At 36.6% G+C, this 19,798-nt stretch overlaps 1 protein-coding gene across 1 annotated transcript in view; it reads right to left on the bottom strand.

The window, feature by feature from the left end:
• LOC150089450 (putative methyltransferase DDB_G0268948) overlaps positions 1 to 17,627 on the bottom strand; it is a 28,469-nt gene extending 10,842 nt beyond the window's left edge. The window contains exons 1-3 of the mRNA XM_090368604.1: positions 17,468 to 17,627; positions 11,432 to 11,556; positions 8,780 to 8,940 (exon numbers count right to left, since the gene is read on the bottom strand). Of these exons, the coding sequence (XP_090224730.1) occupies positions 8,780 to 8,940; positions 11,432 to 11,542 (272 nt within the window). The 5' untranslated portion in view covers positions 11,543 to 11,556; positions 17,468 to 17,627. The remainder of the gene's footprint in view (positions 1 to 8,779; positions 8,941 to 11,431; positions 11,557 to 17,467) is intronic.
• Positions 17,628 to 19,798: the final 2,171 nt, after the last annotated feature.

Below are 19,798 nucleotides of genomic sequence, written 5' to 3'. Positions count from 1 at the left end.
CAGTTATACCTTCTATGCCAGAGGTGTCAGCTACTTCACCAGCTGTCACAATATCTTCAAGAAGCTCTTCACGGGGAACAAGTTTTAGAAAGTAAACTTTCAACATTGCAGCAGGTGGTAACTACTACTCGAGAAACTTCGGACAATAGTTGGAAGGCTCTTATAGAAGAAGACCGACTTCTTAGTCAGATAGAAACCCTTGAAGGTCAATTAAAAGCATGCTCAAAAAACCTAACAGAAGAATTACTATGATTGCAAGAAGATAAAGACAACTACCAGAAAGGAATCTTGAAAAAATAGAAGCCATTCAAAAAGTTCAGGACTTAGAGGCATCATTAAGTAACAATGAATATGAATGTTTGTCTTTGAGAAATGTTTAAAAATACTGAAAAAGAGCTTCAGTATCTTGTGGAGAAAGATGATAACAAGAAGGAAATTTTATAACTTGTAAAAAATTAAAGGATGCTGAAGAAAAACAACGAGAGTTGGCCAGAGCAGCAGACAAAGAAAGAAAAAAGTGCTAGAAAACCAGTTGGAAGTAATGAGGAACAAGTACTATATCCCAACAATATCTGCCTTTGATGTTTTGACTAGCACTTCAAGCTCATCAAATTTATTAACTATACTCCTAGCCTTGGTATACATGCACCTGTCGTACTCTTGGTTACCCTAACACAGCCCATGTATTTACTTGTTCCACTATGAGTCCTGGAAATCTCCATCACCTTGCTTTCCAGGCTGCTGCTCATTCTAATTGAAGCAGTGCAAGAATCACTTTTGCCTCTGCCTGCAACCACTGTTAACCTTTTAGTCTATGTATTCCCCCCCCCCCAAACCTGGCAGTTTTCAGATCTACCTAACACTGCCTCGATAGCATCAGCAAATATTCTTGTACTCCATCCCTGTCAACAAACATAGACCAGGATGAAAAAAAATTCTACCTCTTGAGCCTTGCACAATCTCTCCGTCTGAGCAGAATTGCAGACACTCACATTCAACCCTAACTCTCAACTTTTTTTTTTTTAAACAGTGACTATTACTTGTTGAAGGTGCCTCCGTAGCCAGGTGGGAAGGAGCGGCAGTGCGTAGCACACGCTTCTTGATTAGACCAGGGTTCAAGCCCGTCACCACCAAATACGGAGGGTGCGGAAAGGTCAGGGAATGACCACTGCATATCCCGGAGCAATATGGCCTTAGTGGCTAATGCTCCTAAAAACAAAACAAACAACAATTACTTGTTGAATAAATCTGCAGATCTCTTAATGTCACTAGTTCCAATGTGTACAACAGCATCATCAACTTTTGCCCCTGGCAGACATACCCTGTTCCACCATAGTATATTCCCCATCTCCCTGACAATAGAGTCACCAAGAATAACTAGCACATTATGCCTTGGAGATTGCCTGATGCACAGGAGTGAGCTCTGTCAGTGAGCTGGGCAGCTGAGAGCTTGATGGGCTCCTCATTAATTTCTTCGAGGGCATTTACCCTACACCTCAAGCTCTCATAGAAGCCCATTAGAATGCTGAGTTGGTGCCTAATTTCTTGACACTTAGCACACACAAAGGCTAGAACCTGTCCTGTTTTAGAAATGTCAGCAAACATTTCGCATATTTTTTGAGATTGTGATGCGTTGGAGAATCACTCTAGCTATTCTGCTCTCTTTGCTTTGCATCTCTAGTCTGGGTAATTATTTCCATTTAAATATAATTTAATTAACAATGAATTTTAATAAGATTAATACTATAATAAGTAACAGATTCCTAATACAGTCCTTCGTATTATGCTGTATATATATGTTAAGCTATATCTTATCGACAATAAGTAAGAAGCTAACGAGCGCTATTTAATATCTCTGTAAAATGCAATGTACTATGTTAATCAACAAAGAATACAGTAAAAATACTTATCCCTTTACAGCAGCCAAAAATCCACTGACTGTTCTCTTCCACGATCCCATTCATTTATGGAAAGCTAATTTCACAAAAAAATTCATCTACTACTGAACTTTAGCATAACTTGATAGAATTAACAGGTACTAAGCATAAAACAATCACCTGCATCATCTAACAATACAAGTTATAGCTTATCCAAACACTAATGGAACCAAATGCACAAACAAAACAAAACAATTTAAATTTTATGAGTATCCAAAGTAGAAAATACTTTTACATGCAAAATGAAAATTCAAGGAAGTTGCCCAAAGGCAGATACTTTAGTTTAGAAAACCACACTGAAGGGTAAGAAGTTCAAAAATGTAGAAACACCCATAATGAATTATATATATATTCTCTCACCTCCAGAAAGAACAGGTCAAGCTATCACATTTTTTATACAAACTTAAATTTGCTACAGTAATAACTTCCTTTCTCACAAGAAAAGAATAGTACAGATGGATGCAAGCTTATATAGCATCAGCCAAAAAAAAACCCTTCCCATTTCAGTGGTCCATTCATTCCAAATGTTTGTCTAGTTCTGCCTTGAATTTAAGCTATCAATTTCCACAACAACAGACTGAAGTTTGTTCCAGCAAACTTCTGCAAATCTATTGTGCAACTGCCTTTCCTTGGTTTTGTAATCTGAGCAACGGGAAGAATTCCATTAGCATTGAGTCTGCTCAATCCATTCAAGGCCTTATACACCTCAATCAGATTGCCTAGTGTCCAGAAGCTGCAATTTGCAGAACTTAAGCCTTTCTTCCTAAGAGTAGAGTTGCTTGTTCTAACAACTCTACATCCCAAACAGTACTCAGGTGTGATCTGACCATTGTGTTATACAAGGAATAATCACCTGCATATCATTTGACAAGAGCCCATGACCTACTCTGGCAGCCTATCTACATTGCTCAGAAAATTTTATATTTGACTGCACAATTACCCCTAGGTCTCTTTCATTCTCCACTACCATGAGTGTAACACCACATAGTTGGTACATTTCTCTGGGGTTGCTGCTACCCATATGCAGTACTTTGCATTTGTCAATGTTAAAGCTTGATCTACATTTATAAATATACAAAATAACATTAGTCCATGTAGAGCAGTACCCATTGATCACCAGTCTGTCTTATCCCACTCAACCATCCTTTTTTCCATTGTAGCAACTTGCCCTTAATGCCATACTGCTCCAGTTTGTACAGTGGTGTTCCATGTGCAACAGTATCAAAAGCTTTCCTGAAATCCAGGTATCCAATCAAATTGGTCAGGCAAGACAAACCCATGCTGTCTTGTCTAAATGATCCTGCAATGCGACTATTTTCTCTGAAACAGAAGTCAAACTAACAGGTCTGTAATTACTCATGTCACCCTTTGATCCCCCTTTGTGAATTGGAGATACATTTGCACATCTCCAGGATGCTCTCATAATTACAACTTTGCTGCCTCGGTTAATATAACTGGATAGACCCCAGGTGCCTTCCTTATGTTTAACTTCAACAATTTCTCTTCCACTTTGCTCTCAGTTAGGAGTTTTTATAGGCCTAATGACTCTGATGACAACAGTTATACAGAGAAATAGAGTGGGCCAGTAAATCAATGTCTTCTAATGGGGGATTTTAACTTCCCAAGTAAAGAAGTCTTTGCATCCTTTGCCTAACCTCATTTGTGACTTGATTACAGACTAGCTTCTGTGTCACCTGAGAATTTATGTGCATCCCATGCATTTTTCTTTTCTGCCACGAGTCTCATTAGTTCATCTGACATCCATTTGGGCTTGAACCTAGAGCAGTATTTCTTAGTTGGAACAAAAAGCCTAGTAACTTACTTGAATGCTTCCCATTTAGAATCTGCAGTTTCTAACATCAGTTGGTCCTACTGTATAGAACCTAAAAAATCCGAGACCACTGTAGTCGCCTTTACGAAAGCAAAAACCCTTAACTTTACTTATGGTAATTACATTTCCCACATCACTGCTAATAATCAGATTAAGAGTGTTACTTCCCCCTTGTTGCCTCTGTAACATGCTGCTGTAGAAAACAATCATCCACAAGTTCCAGTCTATATTTGGGAAGTTAAAATCCCCCATTAGAAGACACTGATTTACTGGCCCACTCTATTTCTCTGTATAATTGGTCATTGTACTCATCAGAGTCATTAGGCCTATAACAAAATCCTACGATCATTTTTGCTTTTCCGGTGTCACACCAAACTGACTAAACATTGCACTGTCCACCAATGTCAAATGGATGCACTTCCTTAGATTTTGTGCGTTTCTTAACAGCATAACCATTACTGTACACATTGTACTCCCTAAATTTCAATTCTGCATCCTTTATATCCGAGTGGCACCACATTTCTGATATCCACCTTAGATGTCTTAACCAGCACTTCAAATTTATTTACTATACTCCTAGCATTGGTATACATGCACCTGTTCTTACTCTTAATTACTCTAACACAGCCCATGTGTTTACTTGTTTCATGATCCACAGCAACTGGCTTTCCAGGCTACTGCTCATTTCAATAGAAGCATTTCCACCTCTGCCTGCGGCTACTGTCTTACATCTTAAAGATTACTCCCAGTTTCATGTCTTTAATCAAAGGGAATTTGATTTGTAGAGTGAGAAAACAGACATTGTCTGACAAAAGCAAAGAGAAAATCTGCTCAAAAGTACTTTTTTTTTTCCTTCCAATTATGTAGTAGTAATTTTTTTTTTATATTAATGCTGCTGAACAAACTGAAATTAAAAGAGAAATCACTGATCAAAACAATTTTGTAAATTTTCTATGTAGGTAGTTCACTGTATTTGTTTGGATTTCTTGAATTGATGCAAATCATATATGATTTGCATCAAGGGCATAATGGGAATGTTTTTGTCAGATGGTAAATGATTTATGAACATGCTCAAAGATGTTATAAGCTCATTCAATCTTTTAGCTATCACTACGCATCAAGAATTAAGATCTTTTGATCAAATCGTGTATGACACTTATCATGTTATGATATCATGATGTTAAGTTGCAGTCTTTATTCATTGGAAGATAACCTGAACCATGTTCTAATCTTTCTAACAAAACTGAAAACATGCTCACATTCTGAATTAAAGGAAGAATAAAAATAGACAAAACAGTTTTAGATATTCTGCCTGCTACATACAGACTGACTATCCTAGTTCATTTTACAATAACACTATCTTCTACTCAGAATGAATATTTCCAAGTAAAGTGAAAAAAAACTTGCTCTTCAATCTAAACTTAGTCACAAGCCATGAAAAGAAAATTATTTCCTCTTTTTGAAATTTTTGATGGCGAGTGCAATTTTCAGCCTATATGCACAGATGAAGTTTTTTTAAGTATCAATTTTCAACCAAAAATTTTGCCACTAAATGTTATCTTGGATATGTGTATATTTATTTTCTGGGCTCTTTACAGCATTTCAAATCAATGCTACCGGCAAACTTGTGATCATTACTTCATAGTTAAATTACAAAAACAGCCTGTAACAATGAGTTCCTTTTGCTCTTCTTTTAATAAAGGGCAGTGAATTTTCTAGCTGGTCTTAAATAAGTGTATTGTAAAAGTAAATTATTACTTTAGATTTGTATATTAAATGCACTAAAATCAACTTGTCTGTGATACTTGGGATCATATAATTCTCAGGGAGTTTTTTTTTTTACCTTCGTAACCGAAGTGTGGTTCATATAATAATGTACAAATTTTCAGATTATTTTCTTCAATAACTAACTGTTTCTAAGGGTAACCTGCCTGAGCACTTGATAAAAATGCAACTATGGATTGCATCTTTATCATAGTAGGACCCAAAATTTGCACAATATTTCAATGAGTCAAAAAAAAAAAAAAAAAAAATGCATCCTGGAACTTTTTATTCTGATCCAACTCAAGGGTTTAGATAATTCTGCAAATTATTATTATTAGCTATATGGTGCAAGGAAGCTTGAGGCTTATGCTGCAACAGCCAAAAAAAAAAAAAAAAAATTCCCTAGTTACCCTGTGAGAGAGAAAAGTAGAAGGGAATCACCAAGAAAGAAAAGAATGATGATATCCAGTTCAGGACCCTGGGTGTGCCAAGCCCATACTCACCACATGTGAGCCCCCAGGGTTAAAATGACATGGATAACAATGTGTAACATACCCAGTTCAAAGATAACTTATATTATGAAGAAATTAAATACCACTTGCAATTTATTCTTTGATGCTTTCCTTTCAATGAACAATGGTCTAAATATAATATGTTGAATCAAAATCCACCTTCACTATTTGATATGCAAGGTAGAAAGCAAATCAATTCACATTCTAGTTTTTTTTTTCCCCTTTCTAAGACAGTTACATGAATTCAACTATTACTGCTTTGAAAGTATGAGCACAGCACATGAGAATTGTCATTTGTGAACCTAAAGAATCCACAAATTTCGCTTTTTCTTCCCCTACAAAAAATTCAGTCCTGTTCAAATTCTGATAGCATCATGTGTTCTATATTAAGGCTAGTAGATTCACCTTTCAAAGTAAGTATGGATGCACATGTTAAATATCATTTAATTTAAAATAGCTATCGCTTTTTCATTACTTCAGATTCAGGAAGCATTTCCACAAATAAAGAACTAACAATGAAAATCTGCTAAACATTGGAAGACTGAGTTTATCAAAAATGAGGTAAAAAGGCAGTGTGCTTGTATAACATCCCTAGCAGCATTTAAAATGCCTCTTTAATCAGCTATTTAGGGTGGAGGGAGTATACTTTATTTCCACAAGCAGAGCTCAAGCTGCCTAATGGCAGCTTTGAAATCCACATTGATAAATAAAACATAAGGCAAATGATATGTGAAAACTACACATCTAACCAAAAAAGAAGGCAGTTATAACAATGTAGTAGTATTGGCATGTGTATGAGCTTATGCAGCATCAGCCAAAAAAAAAAAAAAAAACCGCACAGGTGCCTGTCCAGTTTGTCCTTAAATTTATTCAACCTATCAACTTCCACAACAACAGATGGAAGTTTGTTCCAGCAATTAACCACCCGCTGGCTAAAGGCAAATTTCTGCACATCTATTCTACATCTGTCTTTTCTTAATTTGAATTTATGCCCCCTTAGGTTCGTAATCTGAACAAGTGGAAGGATCCCATCAGAATTCAGTGTGCTCAAACCATTCCAGGCCTTATACACCTCAATCAGATCACCGCTCAGGTGCCTAGTCTCCAGCCACTGCAATTTGCAGAACTTAAGCCTCTCTTGGTAAGAGGATCCCTTCATTCCCCTCACCAATCTTGTTGCCCTTCGCTGTACATGCTCAAGTAAATCTACATCCTTCCTAAAATGAGGACTCCAGACCTGTACGCAGTACTCATGGCGTGGCCTGACCATTTATTCTTTATTTTATTCTGCCTGCTACATACAGACTGACTATCCTAGTTCATTGCCTTATACAGAGGGATAATCACTTCCTTTTCCCTGCTACCAAAATTCCTATATATCATTGACAAAACCCCATGACCTGCCCTGGCAGCCTGTCTGCATTGCTCAGAAAACTTCATATCTGCCTGCACAATTACTCCCAGGTCTTTTTCATTTTCTACCACCTTAAGTGTAGTACCACACAGTTGGTACATTTCTCTGGGGTTACTTCTACCCATATGCAGTACTTTGCATTTGTCAAGGTTAAACTTCAGTTGCCACTTCTTAGCCCATCTGCCCAAATTATCTAGATCCTGTTGCAGTAGCACACTGCCATTACTGTCCTTAACAACCCTGTCAATCTTTGTATCATCTGCAAACTTCGACATTAAGCCTGATATACCTTCATCAATATCATTGATAAATATACAAAACAACAGTGGACCCAATACCGAACCCTGTGGGACTCCACGAAGAGCAGCACCCATTGATTACCACCCGCTGTCTTCTCCCACTTAACCATCCTTTTATCCATTGTAGCAACTTACCCTTAATACCATTCTGCTCCAATTTGTACAGTGTCAAAAGCTTTCCTGAAAAATATATATATGATATCAAAATTATTTTTTGCATCCAGTTCCTTTGTAACCACATCATAATATCCTATCAAATTTGTCAGACAAGACTTTCCCTTAACAAACCCATGCTGTGTCTGAATTACTGCTGCAGTCCTGTCTAGATGATCCTGCAATGCATCTTTAACCAGTGACTCCATTATTTTACTCGGAACAGAAGTTAAACTAACTGGTCTGTAATTACTCGTGTCACCCTTCGATCCCCCTTTGTGAATTGGGGATACATTTACACATCTCCAGTCCGTGAGAACCTCCCCTGAGTCCAAGGATGCTCTCATAATTATCGCTAAGGGTTCGCTTAGTTGCTTTGCCGCCTCCTTTAATATAACTGGATAGATCCCATCCACCCCAGGTGCTTTTCTTATGTTTAACTTCAACAATTTCTCCTCCACTTTGCTCTCAGTTATTACGAAATCATTAAGTATCCTGCTACAATTTGATAACCTTCTGCCATTTTCAAACCTTAATAATTCCTCATGTGTGAATGTAGATGCAAAATACTCATTCAGTTTGTTTGCTATCTGAGCAGGATCATCAACAGTCGAACCATTGATGTCAAGTGGACCAATCAGATTCATCCCCTTCCTTTTAGAGTTTATATAAGTAAAGAAATCCTTGCTGTTTTTCTTAGCATCTTTTGCCAAGGATTTCTCGTAATCTGCCTTCGCCTGCCTGACCTCCTTTGTGACCTGATATGTACTCCCATATCAAATTTGCATACTGATTTTTGTCTTCCAATATAGATTTAAATTATTGCTTGACTAATTACAGAAGTCGCTAAAAATAAAAATAGTACTTACTTGAAATTTACATTGGGAACTAGTGATTTGGAAGTGGCTTCTTGAATTTGTGTGCTACTGCTATCTACTCCAGTAACATTATTAAAATAAGGAGCAAGGACTTGAGTACTCTGGCCTGTTCCACAACCAACATCTACTGCACAGTGAAAGGGTGGTTCCAGCTTTAAAAATAGAAATTGAAAATTTTTCACCCATCAAACTGCTTGTGTCTATGCCAATTAACACAAAACCATTAGTAACCATGCTAATTTTTTATTAACATTTATGCATATTCATTTCAAGATTACTGGCAAGTCAGAGGACAATATAATGATGCCTTGGAGTTTAGCAAAGAGGTAAAACATTTCTACATAATTACTCATGGGTTTGAAGAAACCTTATTTTGAATTTTTTTTTTGTCCCCTAGATTTGAAATCTTGATGGCTAAAATTCTGTCTGTAAATAGTAAAGAAGGTATTGTTTCACAGTTAGTCCCTTCCCCCATCCATTTTGCTTATACACAGTCTAAAAACTGCATTATAAACTCTGGGTTCCTGGCAACAAAAGGAATTGATAATGGAAGTTTTTCATAAATGGCATATTTTTTAAGAAAAGCAGTAAATTTTGCGTATCACAGAAATGGATGTAGAATGACACGATTACACCATAGTCCAATAAAGAGGATAAAATACTGACACAGTCAATCTGAATTCAAAAAGTAAAATTTATTAAAAACACATGAAATGCCTGTTCATTTATAGTGTTGTTTCTCACATTTAACATGCAGGCCAATGATGGCAGGTTGCAGCCAAGCTTGAACTGTCAAATCAAGAGTTTAATCTGTAGGACAATGTCAGACTTGCTTATCCAGTAAGGAAATGGATAAGTTTTTTAAAAAATTTGCTGTTTTACTGACCTACTTAGTATATTAAATTGTATTCTATAAATAGCTTTATAATCCTAGTCATGTTTATTTTTAAATTTGGTGCAAATATTGCTACTTGTGCATGGTAGGGAGAAATTATAGTGTTTTATTTGTGGTAAATAGATGTGTGGAAAGTTCAAATAACATAGGTTGGTATTAACTTGATACCATAATACGTATTATGGTATCAACCGGTACATTCTCAATTAAATTGAATTTGAATGGAAATCATGCCTCAGACCACAACAGCAAAGCAAAGGACTCTAAGTAGTAGGAGTGCTATGGCTCATGGGGAGCAGTTGTCCTCAAAATCACAGTCTTACAAAATGTACTACTTGTTTGCAGATCTGGAATGGGATGATACAATCAAGTCTTTGTGTGTGTTCAATGTAAAGAGTGTGGGGATATTAGGTGTCAACTCAGCATTCTGATCGGTGTTTCTAAGAGCTTGGACTTGCATATCAGGCAACCACCAAGGCAGAATATGCTGGTCTCACATGAGGTAGCTACTATCAGTGACTATTATTACAGAAACAAACAGGAAATATATTGTGCCAAAAGGATAGATGGAATAAAACCAGGGTATGTCTGCCAGAGGATAATGTACAGCAATGTTATCAACTTTGTTTAAGGTCACAAAAAAGTGATATTGTTGTACAGGCGGAATATTATCCACAAGCTATAAAAATGAAGATATAAAGCACAAATTTACACCTTTTTGTTCATTACCTATTAACAAAATTAAATGATATGTGAAAATCAGAAGAATATTATCCACAGGTTAACAAAATAAAAATTTATACTTACATACATAGCTAAGCATAACACTTTGTAATCTAATATTTCTGTTCACTGACTTTTTTTTGGGTTGTAAAAAAAGATAAGCATCAATCAATAACAAAACACAGCATGCAAAAATTGCAACTAACAGGATATGGAATAAAAAGATTCTGAACAGAGCTTTTACAGAATTTTTAAAGTTTGCATTGAAACTTGATTCAGATGGTGCAAAAAAAAAAAAAAAAAAAACTTATGAGAACAGCTAAAGACCTATCCCTTGAAGATGCCGTTTATTTGTGGTTCACACATAGGAGAAACCATATCTGGATTTTAACAAAACAAAAATCAGACAGTCTCTCAGATTTTAAAGCCACTGTTTTTATTTTTGATAAGTTTGAAAGTCTGAACTACCTCTGATTCCAATTAGTTCAAATTATTGACACTACTGTATATCAAAATGAAATCAGAAATTAATGGGGTGGAAAAGTTCATGGTAGGAGGCCTATGCATCCTGTTTTCCTCCACCAAAATTTGTATTATCAGTTTCATCACTGATTTTAGACAACTAAACTAGCGTTGCCTATATCTTAAACTACATAATTATTTCTTTCAATTTTCGTGCACTATTCCTAACTAGATCTGGGAACAGTTTCTGATTAGTATTTAATGTCACAAATGAAGACTTGTGTTAAGTCTTCATTAAGTTTCGCATATGCCTAAATCTCAACAACAACATTCTTAAATACCAGTAATAGAAGTAAACAAAATTTTATATAGGAAATATTTTTAAGGCAATTAAAAACATTGTGTTGGAAGAATAATCAAATTTAAATAAAAATCGTATATGATTTCACAAATTGGAGTGGGGGAGAATCCATATGTATATACATTCATCCCTTACACACAAAGGTTACAAATTAATGAATGGGTTTTGAAACAATGATATCTTTAAAAAGTTGCATACATACCTTTTCTTTCAAATATGATATTATTTTTTTAATAAGTGGGTCAGGTGGTGAAAACCGAAATTTTCCATATAACATAGAATGGCCAGCAGTGTCAAACAACCTTTTCGCCATGTGACGCTAACTTACTATTGAAATAAAATATGAGCTACATTATTACGGTCTTCAAGAAATAAATATTTATATTATGTTAATCATGATAAAATTTAGCATATAACTCATTTAAACAATGCTGTATTTTGGAATTTTAACCCGAATATTGGTGGGCACCAACTACAATAGCAAAATTTATCAGAACATCAATTCTTTCATTTTATCCACTATTACAACAAAATTTTATCTATACAATAGATTCTTCATCATGAAAAGCTCTAATGTTACAGATACAGTAGAAAAATGATCTACACCAGAAATGTTCAACCTGTAGTGTTGAAAAAGATATCTGTTTGGCTAATTATGAAGTGAAAAATGACAAAAGTGAATTGTGTTCTGTGATAGCTGAATTACTACTTTTTACTTATATTCTGCTTTACTTTCAGCAGCCACTAAAGAAGGGTGATAAAAATTACCTGAGAAATAGCTATTTTACTTTAAATGGAATTAAAAATAATTTGCACTGAAGTGTTTCCCCTTTCATCTTTAATAAAGTGTGTAGTAAGGAGGAGGGAGACAAACGTCAAGAAAGTAGTCTTTATCTATGTTATATAGAGGTAGCAGAGCATTTGGAGGGCCAGTGTTCCACATGAAGAATGGGGCAAAGGTGTGACCTGACTGAATTCCAACAAGGAATGCTGAATGGCGCAAGTTACTCAGACACTGCCACTTTCCTTCATTTGTTCCCAAACAGCAATGACTCATTCTATTAAGAATTTACTATGAAAGAACAACTGGTCAAAGGTCTCTGCAAGCTCACCACATGACTAAAGGAGTGGATCCACTATAACATCATGGAATTTGTAGAGCCATATAAATGTGAATTGCATGTCAAATCCTACCATAGTTGGACTATTACAGCCTATCACAAGCAAATGTGCCTACAGTGGGCACACACAGCAGCAGAACTACTGCACACAATGGATAACCGAAAATATTGCCTAGTTGGATGAATTGCATTTTCAACTACACCATCTGAACTAACAGGTGCAAATGTGGCATACTCGAAGTTCTTGAACCCCACCACACAAGCTGTCAGGTACAGCATAACAGCATATTGTTTCAATGGGAAATCCTGGATCCCCCAGTACCTCTAAAGCACAGGACCGTCATTTCTGAACATATGCAACTAGTTATGGTAAATGTCTTCCTGACCAGCAAGGCAGTGCTCTATGTCACAGAGATGTAATGTACTGGTCGGATGAGATATTTTCCACCAAAACTCTCCATATTGATGATCCTACTCAGATAGCAAACAAACTGAATGACTATTTTGCATCTACATTCACACATGAGGAGTTATTAAGGATTGAAAATGCCAGAAGGTTATCAAATTGTAGCAGGGTGCTTAATGATTTTGTAATAACTGAGACCAAAGTGGAAGAGAAATTGACGTTAAACACAAGAAAGGCACCTGGGGTGGATGGAATCTATCCAGTTATATTAAAGGAGGCTGCAAAGGAACTAAGCAAACGCTTAGCCATAATTATGAGAGCATCCTTGGACTCAGGGGAGGTCCCCACAGACTGGAGATGTGCAAATGTATCCCAAATTCACAAAGGGGATTGAAGGTGGACACAGGCTGCAAGAGTAATTACAGACCAGTTAGTTTAACTTCTCTTCCGGGTAAAATAATGGAGTCACTGGTGAAAGATGCATTGCAGGATCATCTAGACAAGACTGCAGCAATAATTCAGACACAGCATGGGTTTGTTAAGGGAAAGCCTTGTCTGACAAATTTGATAGGATATTATGATGTGGTTACAAAGGAACTGGATGCAAAAATTTTGATATCATATACTTGGATTTCAGGAAAGCTTTTGACACTATTGCGCATGGGAGACTACTGTACAAATTGGAGAAGAATGGTATTACGGGTAAGTTGCTACAATGGATAAAAGGATGGTTGAGTGGGAGAAGACAGAGGGTGGTAATCAATGGGTGCCGCTCTTCGTGGACTAATGTTATTAGTGGAGTTCCCCAGGGTTCGATGTTGGGCCCATTGTTGTTTTGCATATTTATCAATGATATTGATGAAGGTATATATCAGGTTTAATGTCCAAGTTTGCAGATGATACAAAGGTTGGCAGGGTTGTTAAAGACAGTGTGCTACTCCAACTGGATCTAGATAAGTTCGGAAAATGGGCTGAGAAGTGGCAACTGGAGTTTAACATTGACAAATGTAAAGTACTGCATATGGGTAGAAGTAACCCCAGAGAAATGTACCAACTGCGTGGTACTACACTTAGGGTGGTAGAAAATGAAAAAGACCTGGGAGTAATTGTGCAGTCAGATATGAAGTTTTCTGAGCAATGCAGACAGGCTGCAAGAGGTCATGGGGTTTTGTCAATGATATACAGGAATTTTGCTAGCAGAGAGAAGGAGGTGATTGCCTTATACAGAGGAGGTCTCTCTGTATAAGGCAATAGTCAGATCATGCCTTGAGTACTGCATACAGGTCTGGAGGCCTCATTTTAGGAAGGATGTAGATTTGCTTCAGCATGTACAGAGAAGGGCAACAAGTTTGGTGAGGGGAATGAAGGGATCCTCTTACCAAGAGAGGCTTAAGTTCTGCAAACTGCATTGGCTGGAGACTAGGCACCTGTGTGGTGATCTGATTGAGGTGTATAAGGCCTTGAATGGGTTGAGCATGCTGAATTCTGATGGTATCCTTCCACTTGTTCAGATTACAAACCCAAGGGGGCATAAATTCAAATTAAGAAAAGACAAATGTAGAATAGATGTGCGGAAATTTGCCTTTTGCCAGCGGGTGGTTAATTGCTGGAACAAACTTCCATCTGTCGTGGAAGTTGATAGGTTGAATAAATTTAAGGAGGAACTGGACAGGCATTTGGAGCGATGGTGTGTTTTTTTTTTTTTTTTTGGCTGATGCTGCATAAGCTCATACACTTGCTTTCTTGCATCACATGCCACTACTACTACTAAATTAATAAATTCAAATTAAGAAAAGACAGAGGTAGAATAGATGTACAGAAATTTGCCTTTAGCCATCGGGTGGTTAATTGCTGGAACAAACTTCTATCTGTCATTGTGGAAGTTGATAGGTTAAATAAATTTAAGGAGGAACTGGACAAACATTTGGAGGGAATGGTTGTGTGAATTTTTTTTTTTTTTTTGGCTGATGCTACATAAGCCCTTACGCTTGCTTTCTTGCATCACATGCAATGATTACTATTACTATCTCAGCTTACATGTGTGTACTGGCTGTTCAACACCTAGATCCAGTACTACCAGTGCAGTGTGGTTGACCATACACGTCAACCCTCCAGTGCACATTGTGGACAATTGGAGGGTCAATATCCAAGCCAATACACATCTACCTGGCTAAAGGTGGTGCAACCAGGTACATTTGTGTTCTCCACACAAATTTCTATGTATAGGCTTATGATAAAGATGAATTTTAGGAAAATTCTTCCCCCCCCCCCCAAATACATTTCAAACTGTTCAACGCCAAAATGCTTGCCATTACAATACACCACACAGATTTTGGAGCAAATTGTTCAACTAATGTCAGCATAGCCCATGTTGGTCAGGAAGTAATGGTCAATATCTGTCTGACATACAATGTAAGATATTAAATGTTCTCCTGCCTAAAAGAGATTTCAGACTTTATCATCAATTCCTGACTATAAACGTCTGATATAGTTCCTTGATCTCTTTGCTAAATTAAACACCTCCATTACTAAAACAGCAACACTATTAGCACACAAAACTCAATGGTATTCCTACTGATGCAGAAAATTTTCAATAAGACTATTAAATTGAGGATATTTTCCTTTATGTATTTGACTCCATGAGCTTAGCTGTTGTGGAAAGTTCAGACAACTACTTGCTTAACCAGTTTTCTCTCTGCCCAAACTTCCCTTTCCTCTACAGAGGCCTTTTTATTATGTCTATTCATTAACAATATTTCTTCTTGTTTGCCAATAAGCATTCAACATTCAGATTATCAAGATAATATTCAGATTATCTTGATAATCTGAAGCACTACAGATCACTCATACACAGGACAACCTGTTAAATGTTAATTTACTGAGAAATAATTTGTAAAATTTAAATCTTGAAGTAATTATGTCAATATTTACTTTAACTGTTTTCAGTAATTTATTGATATATGGCCCATCCCGTATTAATAATATCTTGCACTAGGGGTAGCAAGTGTAAATCCCCAACTCATGTTTATCAGATGTGTAAGTGAATATGATGGATCCTTCATATCTTGATTCGACTCAATTTCACAAGGATAAACATTAACAGCTCCCGTTGTTGTTTCTACTCTCACATCAAACTATACAGAGCATCTAGAAGAATTAATTTTGCATACTACATTCCAATCAAACCTTGTCTACAATTTCCTCCTCTCACATTCAGTCCCCATACAAGTAATCAAGTACCAAAAATACTTTTGCAAATGTCATCTGTCAGACAGAGTATATTAATATGTTGAAGCATACCCACAACCTATCCATTCCCTATATCTCTGTCATGAAAGGGGTAAACATCAAGATGCATTATACTTCGTGTTTATACTCTGGCACAACCACCAGGTCAGTGGAGTTTACAATAAACCATATTTAGCAGCCATGGGCTTGAACCCTGGTCCATTCAAAGAGCATGTGCTACTAGCACTCTCGCTTCTGACCACACTCGACTATGTCAGGCCTGTCTACTACAAAGATGAAACAAGTGTTAACTAAACAGCTTATTGATACCTCAGCACTGAAATACAATGGCCCACATGCAATTTGCACAACAACATGAACTCCATCAATCATTACCTTGAAATTGGTACTACGCTACAAAACTGAAATGCAACCAACCACAATATGAAGTTGGACACAAATCTAGAACTCTAGAATCATTTATCCTCTGTGTTTACATTTTTTTTTTTTTTTTTTTTTAATCTACATTACCAGACCTCATACTGTCTCAGCCTGATAATCTATACAATTTCTCTGACTCAGGAACATCTGTAAACAGAGATCCTGAGTTTCTCTTGAGCTCCTGAATAATAGTTTGACAGGAACTCCAGAGCCAATTCTATACATTTTTCTTTGTTCTATTTTCAGCCAACTTTCCAAAAAGTTATAGCAGTCTTACGAGATTAATGTAGGCCTCCTTTCCTGAAGTTACTATACATGTTTATACACTGTCTTAATAACTTATGTTTTCAGTCCATTCCATATCAAATTAACAATATGCAAAAGTTCCCTAGAATACCCTGATGGAAGCAGTTTAATTTGCCAACTTAAGAAAAGTTTTAAATGGCTTCATTATTCAACATGTAAAAAAATATGAAGTAGATTTCATTTTAAAAAAAAACTTTTACTAGTGGAAAACTGATGAAATGAAACACTCTTGTATTAAAATTTTTAAGTTTCAGAAGGAGAGAATTCGCCTCCCATAAAATTTCTAACATTAGGATTCGTGGAAAAATATGTTTCCAATGAAAATAAGTTCTGGGCAAGTGGGTTTTGCTACTTATCTTGGTAGGTGAGTCAGTGGATTTAACCAGTAATCAGTAACGTAGCTACCCTTTTTCGGGCCCGGAGGCAAAGAAAATGTTCGGGGCCCCTACTTAATTAATGAAAATTGCAAAAAAGAGGAGACAGCCAAAGACGCCGGGGCAGGAGGCAATTGCCTTGCCTGCCTGCATTATAGCTTAGCCACTGCTAGTAATTATAACTGATTGATACAGAAAAAAATCGTGGCTAAAATTTATTTCAGGGGACACCGTCCCGTCTAAACACGAGATAGCATGTTACGTAGTGTGAAAGTTTATACGTACAAATGAACTATAATGATTCAGTTACAATGAATATGCAAATTAAATAAGCAAAACAACTTTACAGTTTCGCAAAATACCTTTTGTTCCAGTAGTTATTAAAGGTTTGCTAAAAAAATTTTTTACGTCTAATCGAGATCCCTTTAAGAAACAGAAAAGATAGTAACAGTTTGTTACGAAACCCTAAAGTGCTGATATATCGATAAAGTCATCTTTGGGTGGACATGTACTACCGCCTGCCGCCTTAAGTTTAGTTAATCATTTAAAAAAAAAAAAAAAAAAAAACTGTAGATACTGTACTGTACTTATTTTTAGCGGCACGTATCATGCTGCACCAGGGTTCTGAACTCGAGGAAAGGAAAGGTTAAAACAAAATAAGAAAATGATGTTGCCAAGAGCTGTCCATCAGTGTTTCTAAAATTGTAAAAAACAATTTTTTTTAACTACATTTCTCTTCATTGTACTGATGTAATATAAATGTGTATATATTTTGTGCTTATTAAAGATGGCACATCCAATGTAATGTCTAGTGGTGGGGAAGTTTAGCACCACGCCTTCGGGATGACACTACCTTGTCTGGGCGATGTAGCGGCACGACATATGACGTAAATCAACTTGCATCAGCCAACAGAGGTCAGAGCTTTCATGTTGTTATTATTATTATTATTTGGTTTTTAGGAGCATTAGCAACTAAGGCCATATTGCTCCGGGGATATGCGGTTGTCATTTCCTGACCTTTCCGCATCCTCCGTATTCGGTGGTCACGGGCTCGAACCCCGGTCTGATCAAGAACGTGTGCTACGCACTGGTGCTCCTGCCCACGGAGGCGCCAGAACTTTCATGAGCTGACGCTAAATACGAAACAGACGTGTAGCGTATGGACCAAATGACTGAACTGTATCAGTTAAATTAGATGTCAGAATTGCATTCAGAGATTATTATATCAATTAATTAAGAAAAGATACTATTTATTTACTCTGTGCTTTCAATAATAGAGGCCCCCTCTAGATAGGTGCCAATTAAGTAGCCCATCACTGACTGTGCACCTTTCTTTAATAATCCGAACTAGTTCTGTTAGGTGCAAACTGAATAAAGTTTTGCACTGTTGATCTTTATTATTACTAACTGGACAAAATCCTTGTGAGCAAAGATTTTTAAGGGAACAAAAAATCATAATTCACTTTTGCACATTCTTTTGAGCTAGAAGAAGTTAAGTGGAACTCTTACTAAAAGAGGGAAGGAGTGGCAAATCACCTGGACGAGTTTATATGCAACTTCTGAAATACGGAGGAAGAGGAGTGGCTCTTTTGATACAAAAACTGTTAAATGTATATCATTGATTGGACCCCCATAAACCGTCTACACTGCTCGAAAAACTCCGCGGAGAATCATCAAACGGGAACCTAAAGCAATGTTATGAGGAATAAATAAGTTTTCCTCATCATGTAGCGATAAAAAAAATAAAACCACATTACAGTATTTTGATTATGGCGGCTATAGACATTTTGCACAGAATTTTATTTCTCCACTACCTTGAGCAAGGCATGAAACCCGGTTCGTATATTATTCTGGAATTTTTTGACAAATGCAAAGTACTACCAACGGGCAATACTTTGCATTTTTCAACGTAAAACTTCAACTGCCCTTTCTCAGATCATCTGCTTAATTTTTCTAGGTCTTGTTGCATATCCTGAGTACTCTCATTGACCATCCTGCTAATCTTTCTATCATTTACAAACTTAAACTTTAAGCTTAATATATTGCTAATAAATATTGAAACGGTATTGAGCCCAGAATTTCACCCTGAGGCGCTCCAATAAGAGTAGTATTATCTATTAATAGCCACTCAACGATCCCTTTATCCGTTGAAGTAACTTTCCCCTAATGCCACACAATTCGAACCTTAAGAGAATTTCAGGCAACAATTTTTCCTGAAGTATCTTATAATGCGGAAAACATGGTAATCTATCTGAAGAGGAAAGAGAATATAGTTTTTTTTTTTTTTTTCATGTCGACAATATGACTGATGGTGTCAGAGTCGCAACCAGAAATCATAACGTTTCCCATGCTTTTTAACTAAAAAAAAACTACCACCACCGTCTGGCTCTTCAATTCTCCTCTCGCATTGTAATTAGTATCAAGTAGTGGCAAAATAATGCAGAAAATACAGGCTTAAACAGAAACAGTCAACAAAATAAAACCCTTCCGCACACCAAATTGAAGTTCGTTCCAATAATGGACTTCTCTAAAACTAAAAGCAAAGTTTTGCACATCACGGACTGTTGTTAGTGGCGTCACGCAGGTTTCAGTGCTGGGCCCACTGTTGTTTTCTGTATTTATTAATAATATTGACGGGGCTATTATTAATATTATTAGCCATATGGTGCACGGAAGCCTAAGACTTTTGCTGC

This window comes from Mastigoproctus giganteus, chromosome 2, assembly GCF_048544385.1.
Source record: "Mastigoproctus giganteus isolate SK-2022 chromosome 2, ASM4854438v1, whole genome shotgun sequence".
In the NCBI taxonomy this organism is placed as follows: Eukaryota; Metazoa; Arthropoda; class Arachnida; order Uropygi; family Thelyphonidae; genus Mastigoproctus; species Mastigoproctus giganteus.
This window is presented reverse-complemented; position numbering and strand designations above follow the sequence as displayed.